We start from the raw sequence: 14,093 nt of genomic DNA on the forward strand, positions 1-14,093 counted from the left end.
CTTACAGCATTGTGGATGGGGATTTGAATCTGGGCTGCTCTTAGTTTGATCATATAAAAAGTTGTATTGTATTGTATTGTATCATCTCCAGGTTTTCCAGCTTCCTCCCAAATTCCAAAGACGATAGTAATTTCCCCCTCCAATTTTTTTCACAGGGAGTGTGAATGCTTGTTTGTTCAGTATACGTGCCCAGCAATTGGCTGGCATCCCATCCACACTGTAACGTGTCTCTCTCACCGAGTCCGCTGTAGGGTCCAGTTTACCCACAATAAACTTAACGAAAATAAGTAGTTTAGAAAAAGAATGGATGCGAATGTATGTAATTGTTGAAAAAAAAAAGGACATTTTTAACTACGGGACATTTATTGTATGTTTTATTCCATTTTAAATAATGCATTTACTTAAAATGTCCCAATCTCATTTTCTCCCACCTCATTGATGCAATACCACACGTTTTGCACTAAATGTAGCACAAAATATGATAACCGAGGTTAGCCCACTCCCAAGGCTGAAAATGAAAAACAACAATATAAGATGAACTAAATAAGATAAAGAGATCAGGAGACGCTTATTCGTGGTTTGAAGGTGTGCAAAAATACAACGTAATCTTTGTCGACAAAAAGAATAGCGTTCAAGAATAAAGTGTTCAGCGTTTAGGAATGAATGGGCATTGGGAGTGGTATGAGCACTGTATAACAATCTAACAGCTTTCGGAAATTAGCTGGTTGGCCTGGTGGTACTGCTATGGATGCTCGGTAGTCTCCTACCTGAAGGGAAGGGATGGAAGAGGGTGCATTTATCTGCATCTGCTGGTAAAGATGTCTGTTGGTGGGAAGGCTGTTCCTCACAATCTTCTGAGCAGCTTTTACAGTCCTTTGGGAATTCCGCAGAGCAGTCAGTGGCATCTAACAACCAAACGCTCCATTTCCCCAGAGAAATGGTTCTGTCCACTTTTCGCAGAGTCTATCCCCGTGTTTCTTGCCTGAGTTGGCATCACAATTGATCTTAAGGACTGAGATTAGGGCTGAACGTTATTGGAAAATGGATACTATATTTCACCATATGGAAAGCGCTTTTTTACCATTCCAGCTGTTGTGAAATGCGTGATAAAAATAAAGCTGTATTGCATATGCAATATGAATGTTGAATATAGCGATATCGATGTTGCAATATTTAAGTACCAAACGGAATAACAACTTTATATTTTTTTTTTCAGGCCGCAAAATAAGCAAGCTTATTGTATTCTCAGTGAATTAATTGTAATTCAGCTTGATAACGTTCAACTATTGGATGGCAATGCACATATAAGTCTGCGTCTGACTGGTCAAATTCAGATAACGGCAGACAATTTCATAAGAAATTGACTGCATGCCTTTGAGATACGAATATTGCATTGGCTAATATAACATTATCGATATTTCTTCGATAAATTGAGCAGCTCTTGTTGTCATTTAGCCACATTAGACTCAAAGCACAAAATGATTCCTCTCTGGAAGCACACATTTACATTTCCTTGCTTTTATTGCCATGATAAACTGTGTATCGTTCCGTTAGCAGGACCTGTAACCTGCTGAGAGTACTTTTCAACGTAAATGAAATAGTTGCTGTTGAACTCTATGTTGTTCTTCAGAGCTACACATCGCACATGTATTAGAGTTGAGATGGCACTAAAATCGGCTTCGAAGTCATTGTAAAGGTGCTTAATCCTGAGAGCTGCAGAAGCCACTACACCGCAGGTCGCCGCCATCTTGTCACTTACCGTTAGGTAATAAAGCAATACATATGAATGTCAACTAGTAAGTGTTAATATTAAAATGCACATAATAAGTGCAAGAGAAGCCTGACTTTGTAATATCTGCAGGCCTGAGGGACAGACCCCCCACCCAAACATTGTCATATGCTTTTTAAAGATAATTTCTCAGCAAGTCACCCACGAGGGACAAAATATCAAAGTAAATAAAACTTTGACAACTCATCATTTTTGTCTTTGACATTGTGGGCTTCACAATGTCATTTCAATTTATGCGGGGCGTGTTAAAACATTTTTCCGTGATTTAGTTTACATTAATTTCTCATCGGTAAGAACTGATGGGGATGTTTCAGTATCCTCACAATTTAAATTTAAATAAGCTTGTGACATATTTGGCTAGAGTCTGTTTGGAGCAGATACAGTGGTGGAGGAAATGGGATCGGGGCAGGAGAGGGAGCTTATTGAAGGGACAACTCTCGTTTTCAAAAAAAAAAAAAGGAGAATGCAGAGGATTAGAAGCATGCTGTGCAAGTGTATACTGGCACTGTGATGTCGCCACAACAGCCATTCACCTACAAGTGAGCAGCTGAGAGAGGAAAAAAAAAACACTGAATTAGTGTCAGGTTATTAATCAGTCTTTAAATAAATTGGTGTAAGATGATACTCATTTAATTTCGTATACATTGATTTAGAGCACAATTAGGCTAAGGTTTATTTACTCTATTTAATTCCTATTCGTGCAATAAAATCACTTACTTCTTGTGGTGTGTACCCATTTTTTGTTGGTTTGAGTAAAGGCACAAAATCACAATTGAGGATTAACTGAAAGGTATTTTAATGATAAAGATTTCTCCCACAGAGCGTGAAGCCGTATTCTTACGGGTCTTTCTGGATAAGAGGCCTTCAACTCTGAATCTGCAATCAGTCAAAATTGTGGCGAGCTGGCATAAAAGCAAAATGATTCAAATCTGCTCCCTGATTGAACTTTCCTGACCTTCCTTGTACAAGCGTCTCTTATAAAGGTGCCCGTAAATGTCAAACTATTCCTTTCTCTTCAACTGGAAAAGCTGAAGGGTCCAGTCCACAATGCTTCATTTGGATAGCGATGTCAAACAAGTAGTCATAGCATTCGCACCTAGGAATGTAAAGCAAAAAAATATTTCAGCATTTGTTTAACAGTTCTCCTTTCAGAAAGGTAAATACTCACATAGTCTTGGCTTTTTCCCATGACTCGCCCCACACGTACACCCCATGCCTGCGGACAAGGACAGCACACGAGTCGGGGTACTCCTCCATGGCCTGAGCCATGCGATTTTTTAAGTCTTTCTCTTCTGGTGTATTCTCGATAATAGGCACGACCAGAGTGTCGTCATAGCTGCAGAATACATCAAGACATTTGAAACGTTAATCAGTCCTTCGGACCACACATAACGTTGCCTCAAGGCTTGACAAGCTGCTGTCACACAAGCAACTACCGAATAGATCAAATCATAATGGTTGTCTCTCTAGCATTAGACCCTTGACACCTATTGAGAACTATACTGAACAAAAATGTCTTCAATTTGCTTTTAGCGGTTGTGTTTTTTTTTTTTCCCAGAAAGGTGGATCAGGTATTTGAACGGCTGTAAAGTAACTGGAAGATTGAATCCCCAGTATCCGCTCAATCGTGTCAAACCAATACAGAAAGACACATTGTCCGTGATCTCGTATCACCAGCGTGTCAACGGGCTGTTGATCAAGTTTCCATAGCAACACCCACTATCATCATTAACATTATGAAAATATAATAGTACGTGAAAAAAAAAAAAGTGCTTTGCAGTGGTGCAGAATAAAATGGAATCCTTCCCAAGAGTGATGCTAATAGCTAGCCTCAAGTATTAATAAGACAACCAAAATCATTGGAAATACCTCTTGGTCCAATTCATACTGGAACATTTCCTGTAATAGCGATGACTTAACTGGTCACATGAACCCCACCTTGACACATTCAACAACAATTTTAGGTGAGGCATGCTGACCTAAATACAAAAAGTTCAATAACTCCTAAAAGCTTGCAGACTGTTTATATGAGATCATGCTCAGACATGTTGTAGAACAATCCTCGATTGCTGTGCTGTACTTGAATTCCCGTAAATTAGAACAGCTGTAGCCCAACAGTTTGATTCCACACCGATAGTTGGTGCCGGTGGTGCCTCTACGAATCCCCTTAATCATCTCCTGGTGTGTTATCCTGAACTCCTTTCCCGGATACAGCAGGGTTGCTATGACAGCAGCTTTGGAGTGTGTATGGATAACTGCCTGTGCCCCTGTATTTTTTTTTTTCCAGAGAAAAAGAACATTTTCAGTTGGATTTTTTTTGTCCCCAATAAAATGATGTGAGAACTTAAACCAGGAATCACAAACAACTACAGGATTAAGTCCTCTAAACTTGCCAAATAAATCTCCATGCAGTGTTCATTGAACACAATAGCTTACTCCTTAGATCACATTACTGTAGACACCTACTTAATATTTGGCTCAGGTGTTTGTCAACTGTTATTACTATATCGAAGAAACAATTTCACCTCTCATTGTGTACGCGTTCATAAAGAGTGGGGTGCATTGGCTTTTCTTTAACTTCTTCCAGGCAGGCGGACAACTGATGTCTCTCTCCTCCACGTCACACACAAACATGTCTTCTGGCTGTTTTAAAAAGACGCGCACACACACCGACACACACACACAACAACTGAAGCCATTTTCACATGGCATATTATACAGTACCTTGCACAAGTATTTCGTCACACCCCTTGACTTTTTACCCATTTTGTTAAATTACAGCCTTTAATTCACGAGTGCTCAACTAGTTGATTGCAGTCGACTGCTAGACCGCGAAATTCACTCAAGTCCACCACAACTGGTGCAAGAAGGGAAAAAGGGGTGGGGTTGGATTGTTGAGTTCACAATTTATTATTAAATTGTCTTATATATTTTATTAGCACACTACAGGCTACCACTTCACGTCCACAAAAATAATTAATTATGCACAACAGTATGGTATGCATAGCATCATTTCCTTACTATCAGCATTTTTGCATCGCAGTTTGTATTTTGCGCCTCATGACTAAACATTGACTGGCAAAACTGAGACACAAACACAGACACAACCGTTAAAAGAAAGTATCAGAAGAAGTAGAACTACAGAGACAGAACAAAATAAGCTTCGCTGGGCTCACGTCACTTTCCGCGGCTCGTCATCAGGTCAAGGGAAGTGCTGTGCTACTTACAAAAAAACTTCATTTTAACAAATTTATGTCATTGCTTTGTATGCACTGTCAATTTGAAGCGTCACATTTTTTAATACTGGGAAGGTAACTAAAACCTTTTGATCAAATTTGTCGATTAATTGACGGATTAATTATTTAAATAATTGTTGGTTGCAGCCCTAGTTCAAACAGCATCATATTTTAGATTTGCATGACCGTATTTTTACGACCATAGGGCACACCGTATTTTGGGGAGATGGCATGTCAGCTTAGCATGTATTCATGCTGTTTTTAAGAAGGCAGCGGGAGCAAAACTGAGGTTGGTTTTACTCTGAGTATTTACAGTGTACTGACATTATTTTTTTGATCAGTCCTCATCCACAAATTCATCAAAGTCCTCGTCTTCTGTAGCCGAAATGAACAGCTGGGCAAGTTCTCCATCAAACATGCCACGTTCCCTCTCGTCGTTGTCAGTCAGTCAGTCAGTCAGTCAGTCAGTCTCGCAGCAGTGCAAGCAGACGCATTAGCTTCACAGTGGCTTGATCACACAATGCCGATGTAAGCAAGTCATGTCTCAACAGACTATGTACAGTCACAGTGTTTACATCAAAACCAAAACTATCACCCAACATCAACCGAACAGCATATTACCAAACAATGAAAACAAACAAAACAAGGAATAAAAAAATACAATTAACACAGAACATGTATATCACATGCCATTGAGATCCCAAGTGCTGCAAAGCATTCTGGGAGTGCTTCAGCCACAGCCAATCAGATGGCTGGTTAGAGAGTTGTCGTGAGTGGTGTGCTTTGTGCAGTTGGGTGTTTCTTGATTGCAATAACATCAATGACAAGACTGACTACGACATCGTGGACTGAGGCTGATTCCTCCCGCACGTACATACTGGTGTGTTTTCGACGGACTCAAACCTTCAACAACAGAGAGTGCTAACACATTTTGTAATGCTCCCACTCAGTCCAGGAGCGCTCATAAAAGCCACACAAAATGTACAGATTTTTGAAAATCCGTCCACGCATAAATCATTCCACATTATAAGGCGCACTGTCCATTTTGGAGGAAATTTGGTACTTTTAGGTGCGCTCCATGGTCGTAAAATTAGGGCACTTACATTTTTGTTTGTTTAGGAATAAATCTGCTGTGTTTTGTGTCTAAATAACACTTGGGCCTATTATGCTATGGCACTGTATATTAATGTTGGTCATCGTGGTACGTGTGCTAAATATCTTTTGGGTGGTTATTTGCCACCTTCAACACCACTTATCTTAGTCAGGGTCTCAGGAGGGTGCTGGAGCCTATTTCAGATGACTTTGGGCGAAAGACAGACTACACCCTGAACTGGTCGCCAGGTAGTCGCACACACACAGACACCATCACTTAGCGGGAACCGATCCCAAATTGCCAGCACACACATGTCAGGCAAGTGTACCACAACAGCATCAGCAATGTTTTTGGATGGTACTTGATGTAAAACATTTGAGAACTACCGTCAGTCTTTTATACAAGACAATACAATACAACACAACACAACACAGCTTTTGTGCAGATCCATCAAATAAAATAATTTTAATTTGCCATTGCAATTTAGCAAAATGTTCAAAAAAAGCCAGGGGGGTATATACTTTTGCAAGGCAATATACTAGACTGTCACCACTGACCTGTATTCTCTCTTTCTGGACCCCTGAAGGCGCAATATAGATGTGTTCTCTGTAAGTTACAAAACAAACATGCATGTTTTAATATTGACGAAATTAGAGCATAATCAAGACTTTAGGGTGAGTGGTCTGCAGTGGGTGTCAAACCTGAAACCCTCACACAGAGCTACTGTTCTCCTTGCTGTAAAGTGTGTTTCATGATGTGTGAAAAAACGTGGCGCCCACACTGGCTTCCTGGTAAATTGGCCCATCAGCGGCGTTAACAGGAGAGTGGGGATTTATTCGCCCATCCCTTTCAGACAGAATTCACCGAAGCGGGACACTGCATGTTCAAAATCCGTGGTCACACAGCCAATGTGACTCAGCGCGATGAAAAAGAGAGGTTCCTTGAGATACGAGTTTAATCATCTGTGACAATGCTTGGAACTCAAGAAAACAGTATTTCAAATGCTCGCTCCCTGGTGAATTGAATGGAAATGCTATGAATCCATTCCAGCGTCGCCCCGAAAAACGTTTATTTTTGTTTTAATCAGAAAAATAACACTAAGTATTTTTGCGACTATAAGTCGTTTTATAGTTTAAGTTGCGTTTTGGGAGGGGAAATATATTTTATAAAAATTCAGACCAACAACACTAAAACTTGGACCCAAAATCCTTGTGCCCGAATGGTGTTGACATAAGTAAACGAGTTCGGGTTGGATTCTAAACTTCTGCTTCGACCTAGGGACATTTTTTTTTTTTTTTACCACTGTGGCCAAAGGTAGAATGCTGGTCGGTTATTGCGCCTTTTGGTGGTGTAAATAATAAATCCATGTTGAGGCAGAAGCCACATGCAAACTTCAGACATTAAACTTACATTAAAACTTTATTCATCTTTCTTTTCCCCAATTTCCCTCTGTTTTACACACAGAAACTAAAAAGATGCTGTTAAAACGTTTGTGTGAAATATAATTTCCTTTAAATGTTTGCGTTTATTTGATAATGCATTCACGCCAATATCACAACATTATGCACATTATAATGGGGAAGAGAGTTAATATGAATTAAAGCTTTGATTAAATAAAACACACTGCAAAAAAAAAAAAAAAAAAGAACACAAAGAGTTGAAAAGGCATCAAAATGGTCTTCCTTTGGGGAGAACAAGTCATCATGTAAAAAAAAATATATGTAGAAAAAAAATATTCTTATCAAGGCTGTACAGTACTGGACAACGATAATGGTTTTAATGGTAAAAGTGGTTAATTTCGAGAGAGGTTTATTTACCTTTGTCAAGTGCAGAAAGGCCCTGGAATGTTGATGATGGAGACATGAACTACAAAATACCCTGATGTACTTTTGTGCTCAGCAGTTTTGACCCATAAGAGAAACAGGTGTCATACTGTATTTTTGTAATATTGTTTTGAATTGGACTGATGGGGAAAAGCAGGACTGCCCATTTTACTAAGTGGCTCAATCGTCCTGAGCAACAGAAAAAAAAACATGCTGGTACAAAAGTGCACTTAAGAGCAGTAACTTTTTTGTTGAAAGCATTTCCCTTCCTTTGCCTGTACATGAGATGACGGGAAAGCATTATTATGGTCAGTCTTTTGTATAATAGCTGCAGACACTCGGTTGTTATGAGGCACTACTGACGCACGCATGTGTTCCTTCAGATTAGGGCGCACAAAATATACGGTATGCGTGTAAGATAGTTTAAGTTTGGCCTTTGGGATAAATTTGGACTCAACCCATCAGTCGTGATAATGCTTTTTAATTACGTCATTGTAGCTGACTCAGTGTGAAAATGGCTTGAAGTGTGTCTGACCATGGCATTTGTTCAACCAGCCCCCAGCTAGTTAAAAAAAAACAAAAAAAAAAAAACGGTCTATCCATATTGAACTGTAATCAATGCTCACTACTTTCCTCACTGATCAGGAAAAAAAAAACATGCCCAGCTAGAGTTACGCCAGAAGCTTGTTGACGTCTACAAAACGTGTGAAGTTAAGGTGACACTTGCAAAGGGACATTTCACCATCAAATTCATAAGAAAACGAAATTGGACCAAATTGGCACTGTACATGTTTTTTGGTCACACTTTCGATAAGCTTGCTGTGGCAAAAAGACATACTGTATAACCATAAAAATTGCATCAAAGTAGAATTACACAACAGTCACAGTCTCAACACAAGCTCATTACATACAAACCCTCTTCTCAAACTGATTCCTCCGCCCGTCCCAGTAACCCATCCCAGCTGGTAGAAGAGCCGGCAGAGCTCAGGAATGAGTACACGAGGATGCTCCTTGTCCTACAACACAAACAAACCATTCGAGCCCACTCTTTAAATGGTTCCTCAAAACTCAATGCTGTCATCTTGTTGGGTTTTAAATCAACAGCCCGATACTCTTACTACTTTTCAGTGGGCTCTTAGCGGAAATTAACCAGAACACATCAAGTCAAATACATTTTTCATTTCTCTATGTCAAATCGGGGAAAGCGACTTAAAGGTTCGTGAGGAGTGAGGCTCAGCTAGTAACAGTCCAACTGCTCTCAAAATAACTTATCATACGCATTATTTGGCATTCACAATACACAACTTGGCAGCACGGGGGGGGGGGGCGATTAGCATATCTGCCACACAATTCTGAGCTACTCCAGTTTCATCCCACATTTCAAAAACATGCTGGGACCGGCAACCAGTCCATTATAGGAAATAGATCATGGACGAACAGAAGGAGACAAGCTTTTATTTCTTTGTCTGGAAGATCCCTCTCTTATCAATATATGCAAATAGCATAGAAAAGCATCACATATATTTTTAAAAGCAAATAAACTATAACTAATTAGAGTTTGTAAATTTCTCACTAAATATTTTTTTTCTCTATTAAACACTTGTATATGATCTTTTAGCATTTATAATTTTTTTATAGTTTTAAATGTTTCTGCATTATCAAGGACTGTGTCTGACATAACGTAAGCATTAGATTGCTATTGTTATACATTATATTCATAATAGTAGCAAAAAAAATGGTTACTGCATCCTGTCACCCAAGGCATTGTTACCAATACACTAAAAAATGTGGACAGCTTATAACACACATTGCAAAAAGAGAATGCTTGAGAAAATGTTCCAGCATTGCAACATTGATTTTTGTCTCTTAAAAAAGATTTAAAGCGTTAGGTCACAGTAAAATTGTCCTTTAGTGAGACTTTTGTCTTTTTTACAAAGAAAGGGAAGAAAGAAAGCCTGTCATGGCCGGCTCATTTACAGCATTTTAAAGAGCCATTTCTGACAAATTCCTTGTCTCATCCCTTGTTTTTCCTGTCAAAAGATATTTACCTCTTTTTCTGCTGATTCTTGACCGGCACTTTGGTTGCCATTGTTGGTGCCACACAAGGATGACATTTCCTGTGGGAAAACATTCACATTCAGTGAAGGTTTCAGATGATTCAACAACAATGCATTTGACATTTAAAAAAAATGGGGCTACTTTTCATTTTAACATTGTCACACAAAACAGCTCAATATTTTTGAAACTTTATCAAAACATATGAGCATTTTACAAAACCTCATCTCAGCGTTTAACCAAATTGAGCAAAACAGATTTAGCGCCACACAAAGTTTGGTACAAGATAAGCTTTACAGTTCTGTCAGTCTATAGATTTAGTTTTTTGAATGACCTTTTAGCATGATATAGTAGTGGGCAATGTGATGATATTAGATTATTAAGGATATTGACGTCATGCATGGACACTTCTTGGGGAGGGGGATGGGGGGGGAACGGGGATGGGGTGCCGACAATTTTTATGAATAAGGTCGGAGGGTCGAGGCCGGAACGGTACAGAGATCGCGACTGGAGGGCGGGGGATTGACCAGCAAAAAACCATCAAGTCCCCAGCACTGAGGGTTTTATATACATTTCAGATATGTTGAATATGTTGAAATGGTCAGAATGTGCACGAGTCTAAAAAACTAAAAATTGTGATATGATATTTTTGCCATATTGCCCACCACTAGCATGATAGTAATCCCAGTGAGTAGGGTTTGGACCATAATTCAATATCAATATGTATCGTGATAGTGATCAATAATAGAAAATGCCTTCGAGAAAATTTTCAATAGAAAAAAATGAGAACGCATACCACAACCACGGCATTGAGCGTGTTATAGGCAACGTGCAGTAGCCTCCAAACATGCCCAATTTTGCAATATTGGTTTTTAATTTTCATGTTAATGGGATATCGGTAACGTGAAAACACCATGAACATAAAAATTTAAAAATTTATATATATATATCGACCAATATGAATTACCTAGAGTGCAATATACTTTTCAGCCATATCGCCAAGCCCTACCAGTGAGCCAGTAACCTCAGGCGTCAAAAGGCAATGATGCAAATTGTTCTGCCAATTAGTCTATCAACTGCAGTCATAATAACATGTTTACGCAGAAGACAAATATGTTCGAGCACATGCAGTGTGGTTACGTAAATGTGTGACGTATTCAGAAATCGGAGCAATTCTGTTGGCAACGAGTAATCGGGTTTTTCCACATTTCACGAACCTGCATGTTACGTTAATTACAGACAATAAATGAGAGTACTTCGATGCATGCAGCCTTTGGGAATTTTTTTTTTTTTTAGAAATAAGCCCAGCAGACATAAAGATGTTAGCTCAGAGGTTTAGTCCTCTGATGGCTCATTTAATAGCGAGTCAGTGAGAACAATTGTGAAAACAAGCATGCATACCGACAGACGTGCAGCTAGAGGTAAATATTGCCTGGGCCAACAGGTTTATTTACAATGAGACTGCCTTTTTGTTTATGTTTTTAAGTTTTGGTAACTTGATGACGTAAGTGAATTGGCTCATGGGGGTCATAAAACAGCCGCACCCCTTGCGTTACAAAGGCAAAAACACGCCGAATCTTTCATTTCCTCTCCTTCCATGTGAATTGCAACGCTTACCAATTACGACTTCCTAGTTGCTCAACTTGGGGAAAAAAGAAAATATAATACGTTAAGGTGCGCATGCGCTGTTTTTGCTTCTTCTTGTGTGTTTGTGGCAGAATTGAATTCCTTCCGGCGTACTCCTGCTCCCTGCAGGTCAGTGTTAAGATGTACAGCTTGGTACTCATGAGCTTCATCTATCGAAGCGCACTCACTCTATTTACCATTTATCTTGTAAATGGGATAAATTCATGGAAAGAATTAATCACAATTTTTTAAAGATGTTATGTGGAACTCATTGTTCAAATTCACCGTACAAAATGATGAATTAGATGTTTTTGTTTATCTTTTTATTATTATTATTTTATTTAAATCTAGAATTAGTGAAGGAAGATTTGGAATGTCTGTTCCTTTGGAAGATTATATAAAACATAAAGCGTACAGTGCACAAGCAGACACTTAATTGGGTTCACCTTCATCTACATTCGGCACAAGAGTTGTATACAAATTATTTTTCTTCACAAATATAATTTGGCACTGCCAAGTTGTAAAAACATATTTGTATGCTTATTGTGTATGTATTCACAGTTGGTACGTGTTTTTTTTTTTTTCTTTGTAGTCATTATTGCCCCGGCAAGATTTTGGGAGCCCAATCCTGCCAGTAAACTTCCATACAAAACAGATGGTACCATTTTTGTTTAAGAAAGAAAACCCGACAAGAACATTATCCCAGAAGCATTATGGCTTGTCGATACATGTATTTTAGCAAATCAGCAGTTTCAAGCTACTTCGTTGATGACTGCGTGTTTTTCATTTCTTGACAAAAGAATATGCATGATTTTGCATGTGTCATGTTTCTAAAGAAAAGAATACTGTTATTGTGTAACAAAAAGCAAGCTCGGTTATGTTCTGTGGCGGCTATGATAAATCCGGCAAAGGATGTCTTGAACCTGCCGTTTGCAAAGACAACTCAACTCATTCAGCATGGTCACACTTGCAATTCATGGATTTTTTATTACTATTGTTCCATTTCAAGTTACTTTAATGGTCATTTTTTTCTTTCATTAGTAGAGAATTGCCAACAATATAGGATTCCAGCCTAATCAGGCAATTACAATTGCCCTTATAAGCGTTCATGTCGTAACAAATCAAAACTTGTGGACACTGAGCACTGTGTAGACATTTGGACTCACAGAAAAGGACCATAATGCAAAAATGGAAGCAGAAGTGATATGCGGCTAAAGAGAAGGACATACCCACCATGTTGGTATTGTGCACTAAAACTGAGTTTATAATTCTCATTAGACTCTTTATTGTTTTTTTTTTCCCACAGGCAATACCACTGTAATGCTCACACCCTTACTCTTAAGGCAACAAGTAATGGCCTCACATCACAGCAAAATTAATATTGCACTGTATTTGTTATATAACAAGAAAATGTCCACTAAATACCTTGGGTGGCCACCCCAATAAAGGGAAATTTACTGATTCTGTCTTAACATCTGGCTCATAATCTTTCACTTAACAAGCATTACACTGAAACATAATGTTAAATGAAAGTGAAGGAATTACACAGAAAATAAAAAATGTTTCAAAACTATCCACAATATATACAGGCTCTGCATAAAGCTATGCGGCCATTCGTCGTCAGTAAATCTAATTAGCAAAAAGGAATCGATGCTTTATATGTTTTATATTTTATAACATCTTTGAGCGTGTAATACTTGTGACTTTTCACATAGGTGTTTTGGTGAGAATATTCTCCTTGATATATTACATTTTACAGTTCAACGTTAAATAGTGGCACTTTATTGGATTGCAAGACTGGACAAGCGCTCACCCACACATGTTGAGCAATTCCAACAAACTTTGCCAGTTGTTGATGACGCCTGATAGCCCAAGGCTGCACGCCTATGATGTGCATTAGTCACCATGAAATCACGCCACTAACCGGTACTCACCTTTTACAAACTGCCCATGGAACAAAATCACTCCAGTCTTTAAAAGCATGTGGTGAATTTCCTCTCTGGTAAAAGTTCCCCTGAATGATGGCAGCAGATAAGGAAATAACTGATGAGAAGTGAGTGTTGTTTCGTGATGTGTGATGTATAATGGCACTTAACTTAATTTGAGCCTTCTCCTTTTGGCCACATATTGCTTTGCATTAATAATCTGTTTGGATCTATCCAATTATCAGGCAATAAGCAATGGAGTGGAATACACATTTCATCAACCATAACGTTCATTATAATGGGCAACTGTTGTGGGCTTGTTGCTGTAAATTTAAAAAGAATGAACTCAACTTAAAATGACATTAATCCCTGGTTTGGCAGCCATCTTTTATAATTCATAAAGTTGGCCAAAACAATTTCTTGACCCAAAGTCTTTGCTTGTAACAATAAAATAACCAACCGTCCATTATCCAGGCCGTTTATTGTCACGAGGTTCGCGGGCATGCTGAAGCCTATCCCAGCCATCTTCGGGCAACAGGCGTGCTC

General features: G+C 38.8%; 1 protein-coding gene across 1 annotated transcript; it reads right to left on the bottom strand.

Annotated features, from left to right (window-relative positions):
- Positions 1-2,561: 2,561 nt before the first annotated feature.
- On the bottom strand, positions 2,562-11,735 carry apip (APAF1 interacting protein). The gene is made up of 8 exons (XM_088297191.1): positions 11,614-11,735; positions 9,990-10,058; positions 8,857-8,957; positions 6,676-6,724; positions 4,315-4,432; positions 3,921-4,056; positions 2,958-3,125; positions 2,562-2,885 (listed from the first exon to the last, which is right to left on the bottom strand). Exons 2-8 carry the CDS (start codon positions 10,053-10,055, stop codon positions 2,786-2,788), a joined length of 738 nt encoding a protein of 245 aa, XP_088153317.1. The 5' UTR covers positions 10,056-10,058; positions 11,614-11,735; the 3' UTR covers positions 2,562-2,785.
- Between the last annotated feature and the right edge of the window lie 2,358 nt (positions 11,736-14,093).

Source organism: Idiotropiscis lumnitzeri, chromosome 5 (assembly GCF_059441095.1).
Source record: "Idiotropiscis lumnitzeri isolate Australia: NSW breed Sydney's pygmy pipehorse chromosome 5, RoL_Ilum_1.0, whole genome shotgun sequence".
Lineage (NCBI taxonomy): Eukaryota > Metazoa > Chordata > Actinopteri > Syngnathiformes > Syngnathidae > Idiotropiscis > Idiotropiscis lumnitzeri.

What these genes read in the sequence shown, in the direction of transcription:
- apip (XM_088297191.1), bottom strand. Translation starts at nt 10,055, where the DNA reads ATGTCATCCTTGTGTGGCACCAACAATGGCAACCAAAGTGCCGGTCAA. An exon ending in GAACGCGTACACAATGAGAG is followed by an intron (nt 4,057 to 4,314) that starts GTGAAATTGTTT and finishes AAAAAAATACAG; the next exon opens with GGGCACAGGCAGTTATCCAT. An exon ending in ACCACCGGCACCAACTATCG is followed by an intron (nt 3,126 to 3,920) that starts GTGTGGAATCAA and finishes TGTATTCTGCAG; the next exon opens with CTATGACGACACTCTGGTCG.